General features: G+C 46.3%; 2 protein-coding genes across 2 annotated transcripts in view; both read right to left on the bottom strand.

Moving 5' to 3' along the window:
• Nucleotides 1-202: 202 nt before the first annotated feature.
• APRT (adenine phosphoribosyltransferase) lies at nucleotides 203-5405 on the bottom strand. Its single transcript, XM_033156986.1, has 5 exons — nucleotides 5261-5405; nucleotides 4180-4283; nucleotides 3445-3578; nucleotides 1891-1969; nucleotides 203-1084 (listed from the first exon to the last, which is right to left on the bottom strand). Exons 1-5 carry the CDS (start codon nucleotides 5362-5364, stop codon nucleotides 942-944), a joined length of 564 nt encoding a protein of 187 aa, XP_033012877.1. The 5' UTR covers nucleotides 5365-5405; the 3' UTR covers nucleotides 203-941.
• A 3388-nt stretch (nucleotides 5406-8793) lies between these two features.
• The window catches only part of GALNS (galactosamine (N-acetyl)-6-sulfatase), a 47111-nt gene continuing 37597 nt past the window's right edge, over nucleotides 8794-18307 (bottom strand). The window contains exons 13-14 of the mRNA XM_033156985.1: nucleotides 12335-12452; nucleotides 8794-9588 (exon numbers count right to left, since the gene is read on the bottom strand). Of these exons, the coding sequence (XP_033012876.1) occupies nucleotides 9502-9588; nucleotides 12335-12452 (205 nt within the window). The 3' untranslated portion in view covers nucleotides 8794-9501. The remainder of the gene's footprint in view (nucleotides 9589-12334; nucleotides 12453-18307) is intronic.

Genomic DNA, 18307 nt, shown 5'->3' with positions numbered 1-18307 from the left:
AATGATTTTAGCCAGGAGAGTTATTTTGAAGTGTCAAGGAGGCAGGGGAAGGAAAGGGTTAAGAGCGGGCTGTATCCACTAAGTCATGTTCATTAATTTCAATGGTTCTACTCTTACACTGGATGGTTTTAAGTCACTGGTGCTTTTACTACCTGGTTCTTTTCCTCAACTGTACATTATGTGAAAGGGACACTTCTTTTGTACAAGCCGTTTCAAATCTGGGACAGCACAGAAGTACTTTTCCATTCCAGTGCCAAAAGAAAGACCTGTGCATAACCCCAAGCCATAGCTTCCGGGGGAAATGCTCAGGGGGCAGCTCGTCCAAAGTGTTCTAAGAGGATGGCTATAATATGCTGGTATGGTTTAGGTGGAATTTAGCAACCGAGGCCGATGCCAAACCTAGGCATCCCTGCCCTGGGGGGGCGCGTTCAAGCTTTTGCAAGGACTACAACTTCCATCATGTCTGCTCACTGAGGCTGATGGGAACTGTAGTCCAAAATGTTTTGAGGACACCAGGCTGGCTCTCCTTGCTGCCCTCCTCCATTAGCACAGAGGAATAACAACCTCTTGCTTTCTAAACGGTGTAAGTGACTTCTGTTTTGAAAAGGCTGACTCTGGGAAGTGAGTCCCCTTCCCAATCTGGTAACTCCAAGACTGCCTACAAGGAGATAGCCTTATAGAAAAATCCAGGCTTCATTTGGTTCTTTTAATAATAATATAAAGGCTCTCCCATGGCACTTAATAATGAACCCTTCACTTACAAAGCAAAGTCCAGGTTGACAACGCCAACTTGATGGGAGCAAGGGCCACTTTAAGGAGAGGGGGGAAAAGGAAAGAAAGCTTGCAGGCAACAGTGCAAAGCCAGGAATTGTTTGGTAGAGGAAGGCAGCAAGGCCATCTCAACTGAAACAAGACTTGAGGCAGGCGGTTGCTCCTGGGCATCAGTCATACTGCAGCAGCGAGTAGACGGAGTTTGGCTTGATGGCTTCTTCCCCTTTAAGGGACTTTAACTCTACAAGCACCACACACTCCAGGATATTAGCCCCCAGCTTCTTCATCAGCTCACAGGCAGCTTGCATGGTTCCTAGATGAGAGACGGCGGTGTTACTTGTGCAGAAGAAAAACCTGCACTATTTAGCTATCATTGATTGTAACATGAGAAGAACCCACAGCTGGAGCCCACATCCTATTCCCTCCATGGCCAACCAGACGGCTATGGGAATATCTCTCCCGCAACTTTTGATTCCCAGCAACTGGCACTCAGAGCATGCTGTCTTGAACAGCGTGGGGTAGGGCATAGCCTTATCCTCCACCAATATGTTAAATCCCATTTTAAACCCAAGTGGGGCAACATTACGCCATCCGTTTGCAACTGGGTAATAGGACCGAGTAAAAAAATGGGGCACGCTTCCGAGTTCTCCAGAATTCCTCATCAGGAAAAATGTGACACAAGTTGAGAGGCGGCGGCGGCCAGACAACGTTTGAGGAGGAAACTAAAACGAAAAGGCAGAAAAATGAGGCTGGATAATGTTCTAGCCTTGAGATCTGCTTACATGACGAGTCTAGCATGGAGATTGCAGACTTGTTCCACTCTCGGGGGCCGAGCTATTATATGTTGTACACTTGAGATTAAGGAGGAAAAACATGGCTGCTGTGCCCATTTCCTTGAGCAAGCAAAACCTGGCATGTCACACAGTTCTGACCAGTACCCACAATGAATGCACAGGGTCCTGGGCAGGCAAGAGAGCAGGAATAAAGAGGAACATGGCAAGTATTCCTTTGGGCTAAGCCAGCGAGGGCTTCATCTTCCATTTGGGTGTCTGCAGAACTGCAGAGGACCCCGACTGCCAATCCTCTACCCAACAGCATCAGTACCTGCCCGGTTCTCACCTCCTGTGGCAAGCAGGTCGTCAATCAAGAGCACATTCTGACCAGGGCTCACTGCGTCGCTTTGAACTTCAAGCTCTGCCTGTGGGATGCAAAAGGAGGATGGGCTTTAGGCTTGCCGAATGGGCCACCACTGACATGTAGTGGCCAGAATGCTGGGGTAGGGGCTTATCACCCCCAAATGTGGGCCAGAACTGCCTAGCATTGGCAAGGGAGCAGGGAAGGCTCAACCACCACCAAGTCAGCTGTCTGGGAAGAACTGTGGCATGGATGCTGTCAGCTCTGCTCCTGGATCTGATGGGGATCAGGGTGGGTAGAGGACTTCAGGGGCGGGGCTGCTCTTTATCAAGCAAATGGCAGCCAGAGACACCACTTGCCCCAGTTTAACTTCCAAAAACCGTAAGAACTTGTGTTTGGCAAGATGTGGGTCACAATACTGATTACGAATTATGGGGAAAGCTGTGGAAAATGAATATGAACTTCACGGCATGCTATGCGATAAAAGAAAATATGATGAAAATGACCCACAGATGGTATTCAACACACACCAGATTGGCGAAAATGTCTAAAAAAAGGAAGAAGAAGGTATATGTTGGAAGTGTAATGAAATTGAGGGATCCTTTTTCCACATGTGGTGGTCCTGAAAAGTAATTAAGGAATATTGGAGAACTATATATAAATAATTAAAGAAGATATTTATTTATTTATTTTTAAAAAAACTTTCTCCAAAACACCTGAGATTTTCCTCTTGGGGATGGTAACAACGGAGGTCCCCCCAAAAAACCGAGTCCCCAAAAACAAAAGTATTACTATATGCCACCACCGCAGCTAGAACCTTATTGGCACAAAGGTGGAGAACAAGTATAGTACCCAATAAGGAAGAATGGCAGTGTAAAATGTTCAAATATGCTGGACTGAGACTGCTGAACAGGATATGAGAAAATGAAGAGGAGGAATGGAAAATGTTTATTGAATATTTTAAGAACCAGCATTTACAAATACATATCTCTTAGCAGGTCTCAAGTAAATCCAGCAGCGTTGCAATAGTTTTTTAATAGATAACAAACTGGATGATTAAAAAGATGTGATTACATGGAGTAGTAGAAAAACAAAGGAACCAGGAAAAGGGTGGAAGGGAAGTCCTATGGTATATGTATACATGCTGTATTTGGTACAAAGTCTTAAGTGGGGCAGGCGGAGGGGGGGGGGTGAAGTATGCTCTCTGTTCCTGTTTTTGAAAATGCAAATTAAAAAAGGGGAAAAAGAATTTGAGCCTTTCCCTCCTCCTTTTCCTTCATGTGTCATATCTTTTTAGCTTGTGAGCTTGAGGGAAGAGGCTGTCTTAGAGCTGATTTTGCTAAGCTGCTCGTAAGATTTTTTGGTGTACAAATGCTGTAAATTAAAAATCATAATACACTTTTTAATGGCTTTGCATTCTCCGGCTGAGCCAGCATTGATCAACACCGGACCATCTTTATAAGCCCCTCCACCTGACCTGCATTTGAAATCCTTTGATTAGCCCCCACCTCCACCCACTAGAAAAAAGCCCACCAATACCTGGCCATATTCCAGAGTGTAGGCAACGGACACTGTGGGACCTGGTAGCTTCCCCTTCTTCCGTATTAGCACAAATCCAACTCCCAATCTCTGTGCCAAAGCTGGTCCAAAAAGGAATCCCCTGGAATCAAGACCTGTCAGAAGCAGAGAAGAAGCAGCTTACTTTCTTAGTCCTCAAGGTTAAAAGCGGTACTCCATCGTTGAACTTGTGGCACAGTGAGTGTGTTATGTGAGGGGTTCTATCTGCTGACAGGAAGATGAGATTGTAAACCTGGCTCCGGACTTCGCACTGCACAGGGGGGGCTGTTCACATGACAAAATGCTCCTCTATGCAGTGCAACCCTGATCTGCTAACTTTCTACTTGTGGGGGGAGAAAGTCTAGAACTATTCTGCTTGACAAAGGAACATTCCAGGCACAGGTTTAGCACTTCTGCTGTTTGTGAGGCCATTCGGAGGAGGCTTAAGTGGTGCATATGCCAAGCTCTTTGTGATTTAAAGGGAGTACTGTCTGGTTTCATTGGCTCAGCCGTGGCATATACATTTGACCAAGAGTGCACCTGAGCATGCACAGAGAACCCAGAGGAGTCAAGGGGGGGGGAGATTTGTTGTCAGGATGTAGCATGTTTGGAGACAGGGCATTCATGGCCTCAAGACCCACTGCCTTTCTCTCAAGGACAGCCTTCCCCAACCTGGTGCCCTCCAGAGCTTTAAAGACAAACTGGTCCCTGACTCACCTGCAATGTACTCAACCTGGGGATGTGAGGCCTTGACGTGAGCTTCCAGGAGGTCAATTGCAGCTGCAAAGGCAACCGGGTCCTTTAAGAGGGGGGTGATATCTCTATGGAGAGAAAGAAGCACTTGTTAAAAAATATTCTTTGTGAGTGGGAATTATCCTTCAGAAGAAAAATATTTGGGATCCAGCGTTGGAGCTATTTATAAATGAAGTTAAAGCAAATGAGTATCCAGCCTCTTGTGTATTTTCCTTATTCTCCCACTTCCTCTAGGCTAAATCAAACCTGAAAGCTACCGGTATCACTTCAGTCACATCCCCTGGCCCACAGGTGGCATATTCCACTTTCTATGGTGCTCTTTGGTGCATGGGCCTCAGCAGGAACTTTTTGCTGGGGCAAAGTAAAACACTGAAAGGAGGAAACAACAGGCCCCAAAATGAGAAGAATCGTGGCTACACATTTTGTCTCATATCTCAGGTTCCACGAATGCTAGGAATGGACTGTGGAATCAGGGAGTTTCCCACCCATCCACCCTGTGGATGCCCATACTTGCTGAGAGGTCAGAAGCACAGCCTCCTGGTTCTCCTCTGTCCCCTGATCGAGGGCAGAAACCAGCATGGGCCTCCTTTCATCTCTGCAGTCCTGGGGCAAATCATGTAGCAACTGCGCACATAACTGATTATGCTTCTGGACTGCAAGCTCCTCCAGAGACCTGTCCTGCTGGTACTTTGGAGAGCACCAGGCGCATGGAGGGGGTAATAATAAATAAAGGGATGTTTTTAGAAGACGACCACCCCACCCCACCCCTACTTCGAGCACCGGCTTAATCTGAGCCCTGGAGCCTCTTAAATGAAGGGCATTCGACAACCAGAAGGAAGAAGTTTGCGGTCAGAAAAAAAGTGTACTTCGGAGCATGGGCAGAGTGCATTTCCCTCTCCCCAGTCGCCGGGACCTTGTAAGTGGCTCACTGGCAACAGGAGCGCTTCCCCAAGGGAGGGGGAAGGACTGCCCTCTGCACATGCTCAGGGGAACAAGACCGCTGCATCACATATAGACCAAAGTGGCCGCTACTCGTCCCGCTTACCGAAAAAGCACCCCCGGCGTGGGAAAATCGGGGAACTCCCGGATCCGCTCCTGGACCAACCGCCGCTTCTGTTGCAGCCGCAGCTGCCGCAACTCAGCGCCCATGGCTAAAGCAGCCAACTTGCCCGGTACGAAGCAACACGCATGCGCGGGAGAGACGCCCGCCTGGGAGAAACCATTCGGCGGGTGGGGGACAATCGTAGGGAACTACCACTCTTGCGCGGTTGGGGAGGGGAGTGAGCAAAGAAAGTTAGAACCTCCAGGTCCCTATCCATGGGGGATTATATTAACCACAAATAATTAGTGGCCCCTTACTTATCATGAGTTTTAAGGTCTAGCTTTGTGCACAGAACCAAGGCCGTTAAATATTTTTGGTTTTAAAAACGGGGAGTTCTTTTCCTCCACTTTGCCAGCGGGTGCTCAAGGGTGGGGCAGGACTCTTGCATATTTAGCCGGTGCATCAGCAAAGACTGGTGGTTTTGCAGCACTGGCCTTCCGCTCTCTGGCTTGCAGCCGTCATCAACGCGAGCTATACTTTCCAAAGGAGGTCAGGTCCCTGCCCCACCTCCCTTACAATCTAAAATCTTGACACAAGGCACATGCAGAGGAGGAGACCTGGGGTCAGTAAATATGGGGTTATTGCAGCTACCAGGACTTGGAGTGAGTTTGTGCGCTATTTTCCAGAGGACAGTCCTCTCTTTATTTTCTGTGTTATTTACCGGTAATTTTCCTCCAAGGAGCCCAAGGTGGCATACATCGTCTTCTCCTCCTTCCCCATTTTTATACTTCACAACAATCCTGTGAGGTAGGTTAGACTGAGAGTGACTGGCCCAAGGTCACCCAGTGTGCTTCCTGGCTGAGTGGGGATTCAGACCCTAGTCTCCCAGGACGTAGTCTAGCATTCTGACCACTACACCACACTGGCTGTCCAGTCCAAGTCTGGTTTAAAGATAAACCAGCCTACCAGTAATTAGCAGATCAAGCAAGCACACAACCCGATGTCCCATGAAGCCCCCTGGTGGAGTCGAAGGGACAGTTGCTAGAACTCACCTTGGCAATGCTGGATTTCCAGTTATAAAGGTTTGCTTCTGTTCTTGTAAGAATGTGGCTGAAACCCTGAACATACTTCTTGATTAACGTGCTTTGTGCACGGCATTTTTAATCTTCTTGCAGACATGAAAGAGGCAGCCAGGTTTGGTCCATTAGAATAGAATCCACAGATAGCTAAATAGCTCTATTAACACCAACATTCATGGTACAGTCTGCAGGCTTTCAAGTTATGCAGAACTCTTTGCCAGGCTAGATAAGACAGAAAAGAATGCATCTTGGGTGAAGGAACACCACAAGAGGTGCTTGTAGGGGCACTGCCATTTCCCCCTTTCCAGTCTCCATTGCTGAGAATATTTATTTTTTCTTTAAAGGGATATACGTAGTTGAGCACAAAGGTCACATCCATCCAGAAGGATTTGCATTTCTCAGAAAGGCCTTTGTTGGGCAAGACAGAGAACGGGGTGGGTGGGTGGGTGGGTGATGAAGCAGAAGGTCAATGTGTAGGCCATTTTCACAGCTGTCCCTGCTAATACTAGGATTTTCTCAAAGACAAATTATCTCCTCCACCACCAGAAAAAATCCTTTCCCCCAACAGCTGGCCCAAGCTGGCGAGTCCTTAGCAACAGAAGAAACAAACACTGACCCAAGCATGCAACTTTCCATAGGAACACAGAGCTTTTTTAACAGCTACATCCCCAAAGACAGGAAGTGATTGGACTTGGGGGGGGGTGGTTCTGTTGTGCAGTTGTTTGTTCTGCAATTTCACCACCAATTCGGCTTTTCTGTGGCAACCCTAACACTTTCCTTTTCACAGGAGATACCATCTTTATTACAACTTTGCCATCTTTATTGGATCTGTCTTCACAACAACCCTGTGAGATAGGCTACTGTCATAAAGTTTGACAGAGAAGGTGACTTACTCAAGGCTACTTAATGAATCCATGGCAGAGGCCAGTTTTTCAATGTCTCCCCTGGGATCCACTTAGTGAAGTGCAACAAGACTTTGCTGGTGTAGGCATGTGAAGAAATCCATCACAGCTTAATCCAAAACGCTTGGCTTATCAGACAGAATTCTAGCATGACAGGCCCCCAAGGCACTTCTGCTCCTGTCCTTCCCCAACTTCTCACATTTTAAAATACTGCACCCCGGGATTTGCATTTCAAATCTCATTATCTTCCACAATCTCATTCAACAAGGAGCTCAGGGAAGAGAGGCACAGCACTTGTAGATCACATATTATATTTGCCTTAATTTCTTACAATCACACAATAAGAAAGTTATAAAGCTGACAAAAGTATTTCTTGAAAGTTAACAACCAACGTACAGAACTCTTCTAATCATACTAAAAACAACATCACAGCAGCAGACATTCATATTAACCTTTGGCATTTGTTGAAAATGTGTATTTTGGCACCATTTGAGACCAAGTATTAAAAGAAATGTTGGCAATGGAGAACACTTCTTTGCATAGCAAAATAACAGAAGAAAGGTTTACCTTGCCAGCCATCTGTTTCCAGCAGTGGCTGACCAGGTGCCTCCAGGAAGCCCACAAGCTGGGCTTGATGACAACTACCATGTTGTTCTTCCATCCCATAGCAACTGGCATGCAGAGGTAGACTGCCTCTAAACATAGACGTTCCACTTAGCTATCAGAGGCCTTAACTACTGATAGTATAACTCAGGTGTGGGAAGCCTCTGGCCAGACCATTTTGGCCAAGCCACACTCACCTGACCTATACCTGCTAGCATATATTGCATCAGGTGTGAGATGCAGGTAAAGTAATAGCTGGGCCCAAAAGGGCACCTGTGGAGTCCTTTTTGAAGTGCAATGCAGGACTCTCTGCAAACACCAATGATCAGCTGACTGTTAGTGCTCTAAGAGAGCCCTGCACTGCCAAAGCCCCAACAATCAGCTGGAATTGGTTGCACTGGGAAGTTATCTAGTGCAGCCAAGGGGGCTGCAGGAAGTAACTTGGATTTAAAGCACTTCCTCCTGTCTTTTGAATCCAAAAAGCTTAAGAAAAAGAAGGGAAGGAGGGAAGGAAAAGCAGTTTGTATTGAAAGCGCTGGAGAAAGCACTTTGAGTAGAGACCATTTTCTTTGCAGAGGAAAAAAGACTTCAATTTTAGGTGCATTGTCCTCTCCGCAAAGACTTCAAAGGGGCTTCCTATCACTAATGATCAGCTGAATGGTGGATATGGCTACCGTGTTTCTCCTAAAATAAGACACCGTCTTATATATTTTTTTGCTCAAAAAAACACAGTATGGCTTATTTTCAGGGGATGTCTTATTTTAACCGTGTCGCATCGGTACGCTGCATAGCCACGCCTCCCCAGGCTGTTTTAATGGGATGTACCACGTCACTATGGCTTATTTTCGGGGTATGGCTTATTTTTGGGGAACGGCTTATATTTCGCAAATGCATAGAAATCCTGCTATGGCTTATTTTATGGCTATGTCTTATTTTAGGAGAAACAGGGTAGTTCATTGCACTTCCAGTGCCAATCAGCTGATTAGTGCTGGAATAACATCCTCAAAGGAGGATGCAACAACCTCCTTTAAACTTTGACACCATTATGATGTTTGGTGATTGACAGGTGGGTAGTCCCGCCCACCTGCCAAAGCTGGCCTGCAGAGGGTATGGGAGACACTATAGCCAATAGACTGTAATGTTGCTGGCACTGCATGCAGTGAGCAGCAGTCTTTGCTCCAACTTCCAAGCACGTTTAAGTAACACTGTACATTCGCTGGAGCCGCTGAATACTGGCATCAGCGCTTAACAATTTTTAGATGGCACAAAGATGCTCTGCCTCATCAGGTCCAGAAAGATACCTGAGCTCCAGGACAAACTTCCAATTCTAGGCAGTGGGAGGGGAGCAGAATGCTGTGAGAGATTATCACAACTGATAACTGAGGGCTCAGTCTCAAAGGAACTTATGAGTAGCAAAGGACTAAGGCAGGCTCCCCAGCCCTAATATTTGAAATAGTCTTAAGCCCACAGTACCTTGGGCCCTGTCTGTACTGAGAGGCTGAATTCATATAGATTTACTGCTGTAACCCTGAGAAAGAGAGGAGGGAAACACCACTTTTAGTAGATAAAAGCAGCTCTTCTGGGCTTCTTCCCACAATGCCCCTTTTCTGAAGAAATGATCCACAGCGGCTTTGTCTCCAGCAGGTCAGGCATGAGATGCTCAGTGGGGCCAAAAGCATTTTTGAGGGTTGGGGCTGGGAGCCTTCAAACACTTTCCTATCTTCTCACAGCCTGGAGGAGCCCAATTCTGTTGCAAGACAGGAAGAGAAACTGGGTCAGCCACAAATCACTAGGAAAAATTAGTACCTGAATTTTCTTGCTTTCCTGTTATATTCCAACCCATCCCCCATTTTCATTTGATGTCTCTCACCTTAGTAGCCTGGAGGCAGGGGCTGTTGGTTTTTTTTATTTTTTTATTGTGCATTACTTAGGATACCTTTGGTAAGGAGTAGCTAACCTGAAAGCTTCTAGATGCTCTGCTTCCAACCCCCATTCCCCCTGAACACTGGCCTTCCTGGTTGGGGCTGATGGGAGGTGGAATCCAACAAGGTCTGGAGGGATGCAGGTTCCTCACCTCAGGCTCAGGCACTTTATCATCATCATCAACAACAACAACAACTTATTTCTGTTAGAAAAGTGGCATTCAATAATCACTACAGCCTGTGCACAGGATGGTAAAACTAGTGCAAAGACCCACATGCTAAAACCACATTCCAACAGACTGGGCTACCTTGTCCTCTTCACAGCAGGGTCATGTGTTAGCTCCCTGCCCCCCCCCCCCGCACTATCCCTGCATTATTCTGGAGCTGTCTCAAATCCCTCTTCTGGCATCGTGATAAGTGAGCAAACCTTTGTATTGCTGACAGGAGGAGAGAAACAGCCCTAGACTTTGAAAGGCTCTATAATTATTTTGCACAGACATATTTGCGGAGATTACCCAAAGCGCTCAGGAGAAGACAGCAGTCTCAGAAGGCCAAGGGTGAGACAGATAAGAACATTTGTGTTTTAATGAGCAGTTTGATGGATTAGCCTGCCAACTGATGGATTAGAAGGCATTTACATGGCGACACCGAAACAGGACAGCTCAGCCTCGACACCTCTGTGGTTCACCGGAATTATCCTGCCCTTGCTTGAGTTTTATAGAAGACAGCCAATGTCAGGAAGGAGGAAGAGGACACCCTCTGCAAAAAGAAATCCCTTCCAGAGCCCAGAAGCGATTGGTTACAACCAGGCAATGAGTGCAACCCACTCACCTGAGAAGTCTCAAGGGGGCCTTTAGTCACCAAACAGCCTGTCTTTAGATGTCATGCAGGATGAGCAGGACAGAATCCCCCAAGGGTGTTCCTGATGGCAGCGGGTCACACAACTGGGGCACCAGGGGAGACAGTACCAAAGCGCCTCCCCTCAAGCTTTTCACCTCAGCCCTTAATCCAGTGAGCTTCCTCACTCCCACCCTTATCTCTGGGTCCCTTTGGCTTTGTCATCTTGGCCCTTGTGATGGCAAAGCCTCTTATCCCTCAAAGGCATGTTTCTGCCTAGCCTTTACTCTGGCCTCTGACACGAGATAAGATAATATTTTGGGCCCCACCCTATTCCTGTGGTTGTCATTTGTTTTAAAATGTTATTAATACTGTATTTTCAGATCACCGTAACTTGCCCTTGGGACCTTATGGTGAAGGGCAGGTAATAAACAAGGAAATCAACTCTATTTGGAACAGAAAGCAGCTCCGGAGAAGGCAAGTGAAAACCAGCAGTACAGAGTCAATCCCTCACTCCTCATCAGCTAGTGTGGACAAGTCAAGAGGGCCTAGACTTCTGCATAAGCCACTCTCAGTCCCCATGAAATGCTCTCTGCTGCACATCCCTCATAAGCCACCGTAGCTTCTTCCAATTTGTCCCTTCCCTAATTTGAACTTTTGCTGCTCATTAGTCAATCTATGACCCTCCCTTTTGGTCTTTTTCATCCAGCAAAGGCTGCAAGGCCTCTGAGGTGGAGATTGCCTAACTTCCATATTCTGTACTGCACCTAGCACACGCTTGGACCAACATCAATCACCTTCAAAGGGCAGCCAAGCGCATCACCATCTCCCTCCTTCGGCGTCTCTCTGCAAAGCCCACCCATCCATGGGAGAATCCAGCTGTCAGTTTATTAAAGGTCATTCCTGCCCGCTCTGTGCTGTTTGCGTTATTTTTATCTGCTTTGTTTCATGTGAGAGCCCTACAGGGGGAAATAGTTTTCGAGAGGCTGCTGGTGAGTGAGGCTTTGCATTCTGCACTGCTAACACCAGGTGGCAATGATGGCCTGGCAATCACAGCAACGGGCATTTCTGCAGGCATTCAGCTCTTGGAAGGAGGGCTCCAGCCAACTTAAAGAACAATTAACAGGGTTTTCAAAATGTGTCTATCACTTCCAAAATGTAAAGGGAAGGACAGTGGAAGTGGTGCAAGACAGACAGATGGACACCTCAGTTGCCAGAGAAGCTGAAGTTTCTCACAGAGAGTTGGACTCTCATAGATTTTATGACTGCAAGGGCCAAATTTCCACCTCTTTCAAGGTGCTGTGGTCCCTTGTACACTAACTGGCAGCAGATCTCCTGAGTTTCAGACAGTGATATTTCCCAGCCATACCTGGAGATACCAGATGTCGAACCTAAGACCTATTGCATCCAAAGCGCATACTGGGCACTGCAAAAGCTGAGAAGAGGAAAGATGCCTCATTGATGATGGACAGAGACTTTTCAGGCTCATTTCCATATGTATGGAACTGGTCTTTCAGTGCTGCTGCCTCTTTGAATTCACAAAGGAAGATATAGTGACAACAGAAATGCATGGGCATATTTTTTTTTACATAAACTCCTAGTGAACTGAAGCACTTCCTGCAAAAAGGGAAAGATGATGTTCTGAGTTGCCCAACCTAAGGGGAGATATTTAAGCTCCACAGAATACATGAAGGACCAAAGGGTTCTATGCTTATTTACATTTTAATCCCTTACCATGACCGCCTTGTCACAGACGTTGAGCTGAGGCTGCCCAGGTAGCAATGTCTCCTTGTGCTGCTCAACGATGGGGGAGATTCTTTCTATAACACTTTGGTATTCAGCACTTGAAAAACTGGAAAGGCGGAAAAAGGAGATCAGGCATGACAGAGATGTAAACACAAGGAATGCTGGCATACCTGGTGTGGTGGATGGGAGATTGCTGTGTTATATCGCATTAGACTTCTTTGACTATTTAGCCCAGCGTCATCAACTCTGACTGGCAGCAGCTATTCGCCACCTGCTACCAGTTCTTTTTAACTACCAGGGACTTCTGCAGGCAAAGCAGGTGCTCTATCACGGAGCTGTGGCTTGTGCTGAGTTACTCAACCCATATGTGGATTGGCAGCTGCGGAGAGCCATCAATGACAACTTCTGCTCACTCTGGAGATGGTGCAGCACAGTCTAGATTTAAATTTCATGTGTTGCGTGGCTGTGGGTGCATGGAGTTCGCACATTAGGGCAGGAGTGGGCAGATGGTAGACAGACAGCTTGTACACAGAGATCATCCCAGCAAGCAGCTAATGGGGTGTGCAGCAGAAAACTGGCTCTGCCCCCTGAACTACCTTTCTGAGCCTGGTTCAGGTTGGTGAATCCTGGGATTCTAATTTAAAAAACAACAACATAGTTCTCCCAAGCCTGACATTTGTTCATGGTTGAATTAGGGATTACCCACCACACTCGCTACCATGTCTTCAGATGGTTCCTGGACCTGGATGCTTAAAACACTGTTAGGAATAGCATAGAATACGAAGACTGGCCTTCAGCAGGCCCAAGATGCCATGGATACACAGGGAGCATCACAGCATCCGCCTCACCCTCTGCCTGCTCCCAAGGTAATAGACATAGACTCCATGCCATAGGAACAGAAAAGTGGACTGACTCAAGTTATGCTTCACATAATTGTACCCATTTAAATAGATGTGAATTCCTCCACTGCCACCCTACTGCCACAGAGTGAGCAAAGCACTGACATGTTCAAGGGAATATATTATCTCGAGAGTATATTTTACTTACTTACTTACTTACTTGTCAGGGTTTTTAATCCCATTTTGTTCCCAAATTCAGAATAGGAAGTTAAGTAGTAACACGGAAAACACCTTCAACAACTCAGAGCCAAGTGATCCAAATATCTATTTCTGTTTTGGACACTGCAACCACCCAAAGCTGATGTAGTTTAAATGTTCAAAGCTATTACCAATCCAGATCCAGCACGGATCTGGGTTGCAATATGTCTTATTGTGGCTTCAGCAGCTTTGAGGGGTGGAGAGATCAATTCTGAGCATGTGGCAATGTGCATGCCCCACATGGGAACACACACTGAAGACCTTTACCTTGGTTGATTTTGGTCTGTACAAAAAGTCACTTGAATTAGAACTTCCTAAGATCGTGGAACGTGCAATGTTAGAAATATTGTAAAAAGTTGGAAAAACTAATAATTGGATACGGCAAAGATTAAAAGTAATGGATGCAGTGGGAAAGGTTGTGAAGTTAACATGGATATATGCAGGACATGTGGCAAGAGGCAATTTGGGCTGATGAAGGTTAATCAATGCTACAATTTCAAAAGGCCAAGGACATGACCACCTATGTAATGGGTAGACAATCTAAAATTAATAGCAGGGCTTATGTGGATGCAAGAAGCAGGCAACAGAAGATGATGGAGGGAACTTGAAGAGGCATATATCCAAAGATGGGTGAGAGATGGAGAAGATGAAGATGAAGACAAGGTTGGGCACCTTGCATTGTTTTCACACAAGAGGGCTTTCACTTACTCTCCTGTGCATCTGAAGGTATCTGAAGAAGTGTGCATGCACACAAAGCTCATACCAAGAACAAACTTAGTTGGTCTCTAAGGTGCTACTGGAAGGAATTTTTTTTTTTTTTTTATTTTGTTTTTTCTCCTGTGAATGTTAAGGAGGAGCAGGAAACCGGGGCCCCTTCCCACTCTCCCCCACCCCAACAATCCATCCCTTACTCTTATCAGGATTATAAACTTCAGCAGGTATTTGTTTAAGTGGCTTAACGTTCCCTTTCACTGTGGTATTACTTCAAGTACTTCTTAAATGGAGGATTAATACCCAGTGATCTCATTTTGTCCATCATATTAAGAGTCACTTAGGAAACAAAGAACTGCAAATTGCTTTTGGAGATAAAATGGAAACAATGCCACTCAGGCCTGACCCTGGACCCCCTTTACTCCTGGTCCGAGCTGCCCACTGGCCCCGGGGGCTCCAGAGCACTTCCTTCTCCAAAATCAATCACATTCGAAACCGAGGAACACGCCAACGGTTTCCAGTAAGTGCTATAAATACCATATCTGGCAGCCTTCCAGACACACACACACACACACACACACACACACACACACACACAGTAAGTCCAATGGTGGAGCTGGATCTAAGCATGGCTCAGAACAAAGTGGAAGGAAGGTTCCAAGGAGGAATTGCATTCTTGAGAATGACAGACTTCATCTCAGAGAAGAGAGAATTTGTGATCTCTTCTGCCACAGAACATAAGAACCAACTGCTGGAGGAGACCCAATGGCAGTCTGTCTAGCCCAGGATCTTGCTTCCCAGTAGCCAACCAGATACAGATAAGCCTTTAAGGCAACAGCTATCAGTGGCTACTAGCCATTTTCTTGATTGGGACACTATACTTCTGTTGATGCAGCCTAGAATAGCATTCACTTCTTTTGCTGCTGCATCACACTGTTGGCTCATGTTTAACTTCTGGTCTACTAAGACCCCTAGATCCTTTTCACACATACTACTGGCAATCCAGGTGTTCCCTGTTTTATATTTGTGGAGCTGGTTCTTCTTGCCTAAGTGTAGAACCTTGCAAGTGTCCCAATTGAAATTCATTCCATTAGTTTTGACCCAGTTCTCCAATCTGTTAAGGTCATCTGTTGTGCTCAGGTCCCTGCCTGTAGGCTTCCTGTAGGAATCTGCTTAGCCACTTTGAGAACAGGTTGCTGAAGTCTCTGGAAAATAGGGGCCTGCTTTGATCTGTACCCACTATCCCACTTTTTAAGAAGGGTGGCCCTGTTGATCTGTTGCATCAAACAGACTGTTGTGGCACTGAAAGCAAATGCAAAGGCGTTTCAAGAAATTAGTAATGGGAACATAAAATTTATATGTACACAAAGAAAGGACAGAGCAAGTCATTCCCAACAACAGGCAATGGGGAGAAATAAGAGCAAGAACTATAGTGTCGTATTGTTATATAGTATTAAAACACACAGAAAGAGGCAACGGCCTGGTTCATGCGCCAAACTATGGCTTACTGGAAGTGTGCAAATTTACAGGTTCGCAGCTGCTTTGCTCTTCCCCAGTTTTTTCTCTCCTGTGCTGTGCTATGCAAGGCCAAGTCGAGCCACAATGGAGCAAGGCAATGGCGCACTAACCTCACCTGTCTGTCTTCTTGCAGCTGCCCACCAGACATTGCTGTCAAGTTTAATAAAACAGGGAACATGGGCATCAGCCAGCACTGGGTGATGGAGGCTGTTTATTTCACTGGGGTGCACACAGGAAACCTTCCCACACAAAAGCAGAGAGCCAGCAGCACAGATTGTAGAGATCTTGAGTTCTCCTGCGCTTATCCTCACCAGCCATTTGAAATGGTTAACAGGCTGGTGGGGGCCAAAGCTCCTGCACATATAGATTGCATATGGGATGTACAATACCCCCTGCTATGCAAAGAAAAGCTGCTTGGTCATGCCCACCTCTGTGTTATCCAAGGGAGGAAAAAGAATCATGAGGGAATGAATGACCAGAATCCACAGCAATTTTCATGCTGCTGCTGGTGCTATGCCTGTACAGGTGTTTGGAACGCCTATTGTCTAAGCAAACTGACAGGCTGCTTTGCCCCTGGGCCGCCCTAAATTTGTATTCCGTCTCTTCAAGCCTGCCAAAGGGAGGATGGGAATTGCAGTGGAAGAATGAGAGGGAAGAGTGCGCCAGGGTGAGCAGGTGGTGTTGTGAGGAGTTTGCTCGGAGAGATTCCCCCTGTGTACGCAGAATTATTCCACGCTCAGGATGAAGGAGCAGAGTGGACAGAGTCCAGGGTCATTACACTAATTGACACTTTACCTCCAGGAAGTCCCCAGAGAGCCAATCAGGGATGGATTGGAGGCGCAAGGTCCCAGGCACAGGTGTGGCGTGTGTTTAGTTCATTTAGCGTAATTGTGCTTCTGCAATCTGTTCTCATTGCCCTCCCACTCCAAGCAAAATCTGTACGCAACTCACTCCATTGTTAACCCCGCCGTGGCCTGCCGTGAAAACTCAGTTTGGGGCTGGAAGGAAGGAGCTGGTGTTAATATATTGCCTCCCTCCCCGGGCTATGACGATCTTAATCTTTGAGCCTTTACACTCCCCTTTCCAGCTTCACAGAACTGTCTGAGGTTATTGAATCGGAACGATGAGAAGCCAAGCTGTAAATATATATATATAGCTTTTTTTGTATTTCTCTCTTCTTTTGTGTAAGTATTTGTGTATACACACACACACACACACACACACTGCATCCAAATGCCTTCAAAGCCAGGTGGTGCAGCTCTTTCCATCTGCAATGAGTTGTGTGCCTCGCCCCCTGACTCAAGACAAAACAAAGAAGTATCTTTGCTGGAGAAAGCATTTCCCACCCCTAAAAACTTAAGATGCATAGCAATGCAAGTTGGCATAATATAGACATCACCTCACCTATTTTCTCCTCATTTTATATTTTATTCCAAGCCAGGCTCTCATTTGAAAAACAACACCACATTTCCACATTGCTCTTCGTCTGTGCCGGAAGACCTAGAAACTGGGAGAACAGCTTGGAACCCTGAGACTACAAAGAGAGAGAGCATGAACTATGCTGGACTATGAGGGACCTATGGCCTGATCCAGCTTTGGGGATCTTCTTATGTTCAGTGGTATGTGCAACACAGTGAACTCAGGTTTATAGCATCCCCAAAGGCAGGCAGGTCCTCCCCATATTCTGTGGACAGAATCACTGACAAGCCCATTTTTGTTCCTCTGCTTGCAGGGCCCTTGCTGGTACCCATCTTTCGAGTGAAATTATGCCTGGGCAAGAAAACACTTGCTCTCCCTCTGAGAAGCACTAATACAGGGACTCCCAACAGGCAGGCTGCCAAGGGGGATAATTAAGGCAAATCAAAAATACGCACCCGCCACACTAGTAACATCTCTGCAAATGAGGATAATTTAATTACCCACGAAGAAGGGGAGACCTCCTTTCCACAAGGCTTCCAATGTGACCGGAGATATGAGAGGATATAAACATTAGCGAGCTTCCCAAATGAACTTTCATTTGGTTTATTATTATATTTATTTAAAGAGAGAAAGAGAAAGAGAGAGAGAGAGAGAATGTGTGCCTTTCTATTATGCCCTGCATATTAAAACATCATTTCGCCATAATCGTGTCATAATCTCCCCATAAAATTCAATCAAGACAATAGCTTGCCGGGTGTTTGGAAAGCAAGGGAGCCAGATGAGAAATGGCTGCAGATGAAGACAATGGAATGCAGCTCAACCCAGAAAGGGCGGTTTTCCAAAGAGACAATTAGACGACAAGGCAGGCGATGCCCTGCAGAGAAAGAGCTCCCAAATCTGGATCCAAGTAGCTTGGATTTTGAAAGGAAAACCCCTCAGCCCAAAGCACAAAAGTAAACTGGAGCTCTGTGTGTTACACTTACAGGACTGGGGTGCCTGGGATTTGCTGCTGGGTGCAGAACTCAGCATACTGACAGCCATAGCTTTTTCTTTTTGAAAGAAAGCTTCCAGGTCTTATGGTTGGTAAGATAAACTTGACAACATTGGGGCAATGCCTGGGGCCCCAACAGGACATAAAAGAGTGGGTACCCAGCATGGCAGGTTGCTCCTTTTGTAGGGGGAGGGGAATTGCAGAAATAATTCTATATATGCAAAT

This window comes from Lacerta agilis, chromosome 8 (assembly GCF_009819535.1).
Source record: "Lacerta agilis isolate rLacAgi1 chromosome 8, rLacAgi1.pri, whole genome shotgun sequence".
NCBI lineage: Eukaryota > Metazoa > Chordata > Lepidosauria > Squamata > Lacertidae > Lacerta > Lacerta agilis.
The sequence above is the reverse complement of the archived record's forward strand: the minus strand, read 5'-3'. Positions and strand labels throughout refer to the sequence as shown.

Coding starts and splice junctions, on each gene's coding strand:
- APRT (XM_033156986.1), bottom strand. CDS start 5,364: ATGGGCGCTGAGTTGCGGCAGCTGCGGCTGCAACAGAAGCGGCGGTTG. Junction 4,284..5,260: donor ACGCCGGGGGTGCTTTTTCG/GTAAGCGGGACG, acceptor TTCTCTCCATAG/AGATATCACCCCCCTCTTAA. Junction 1,970..3,444: donor ACACTCTGGAATATGGCCAG/GTATTGGTGGGC, acceptor TGCATCCCACAG/GCAGAGCTTGAAGTTCAAAG.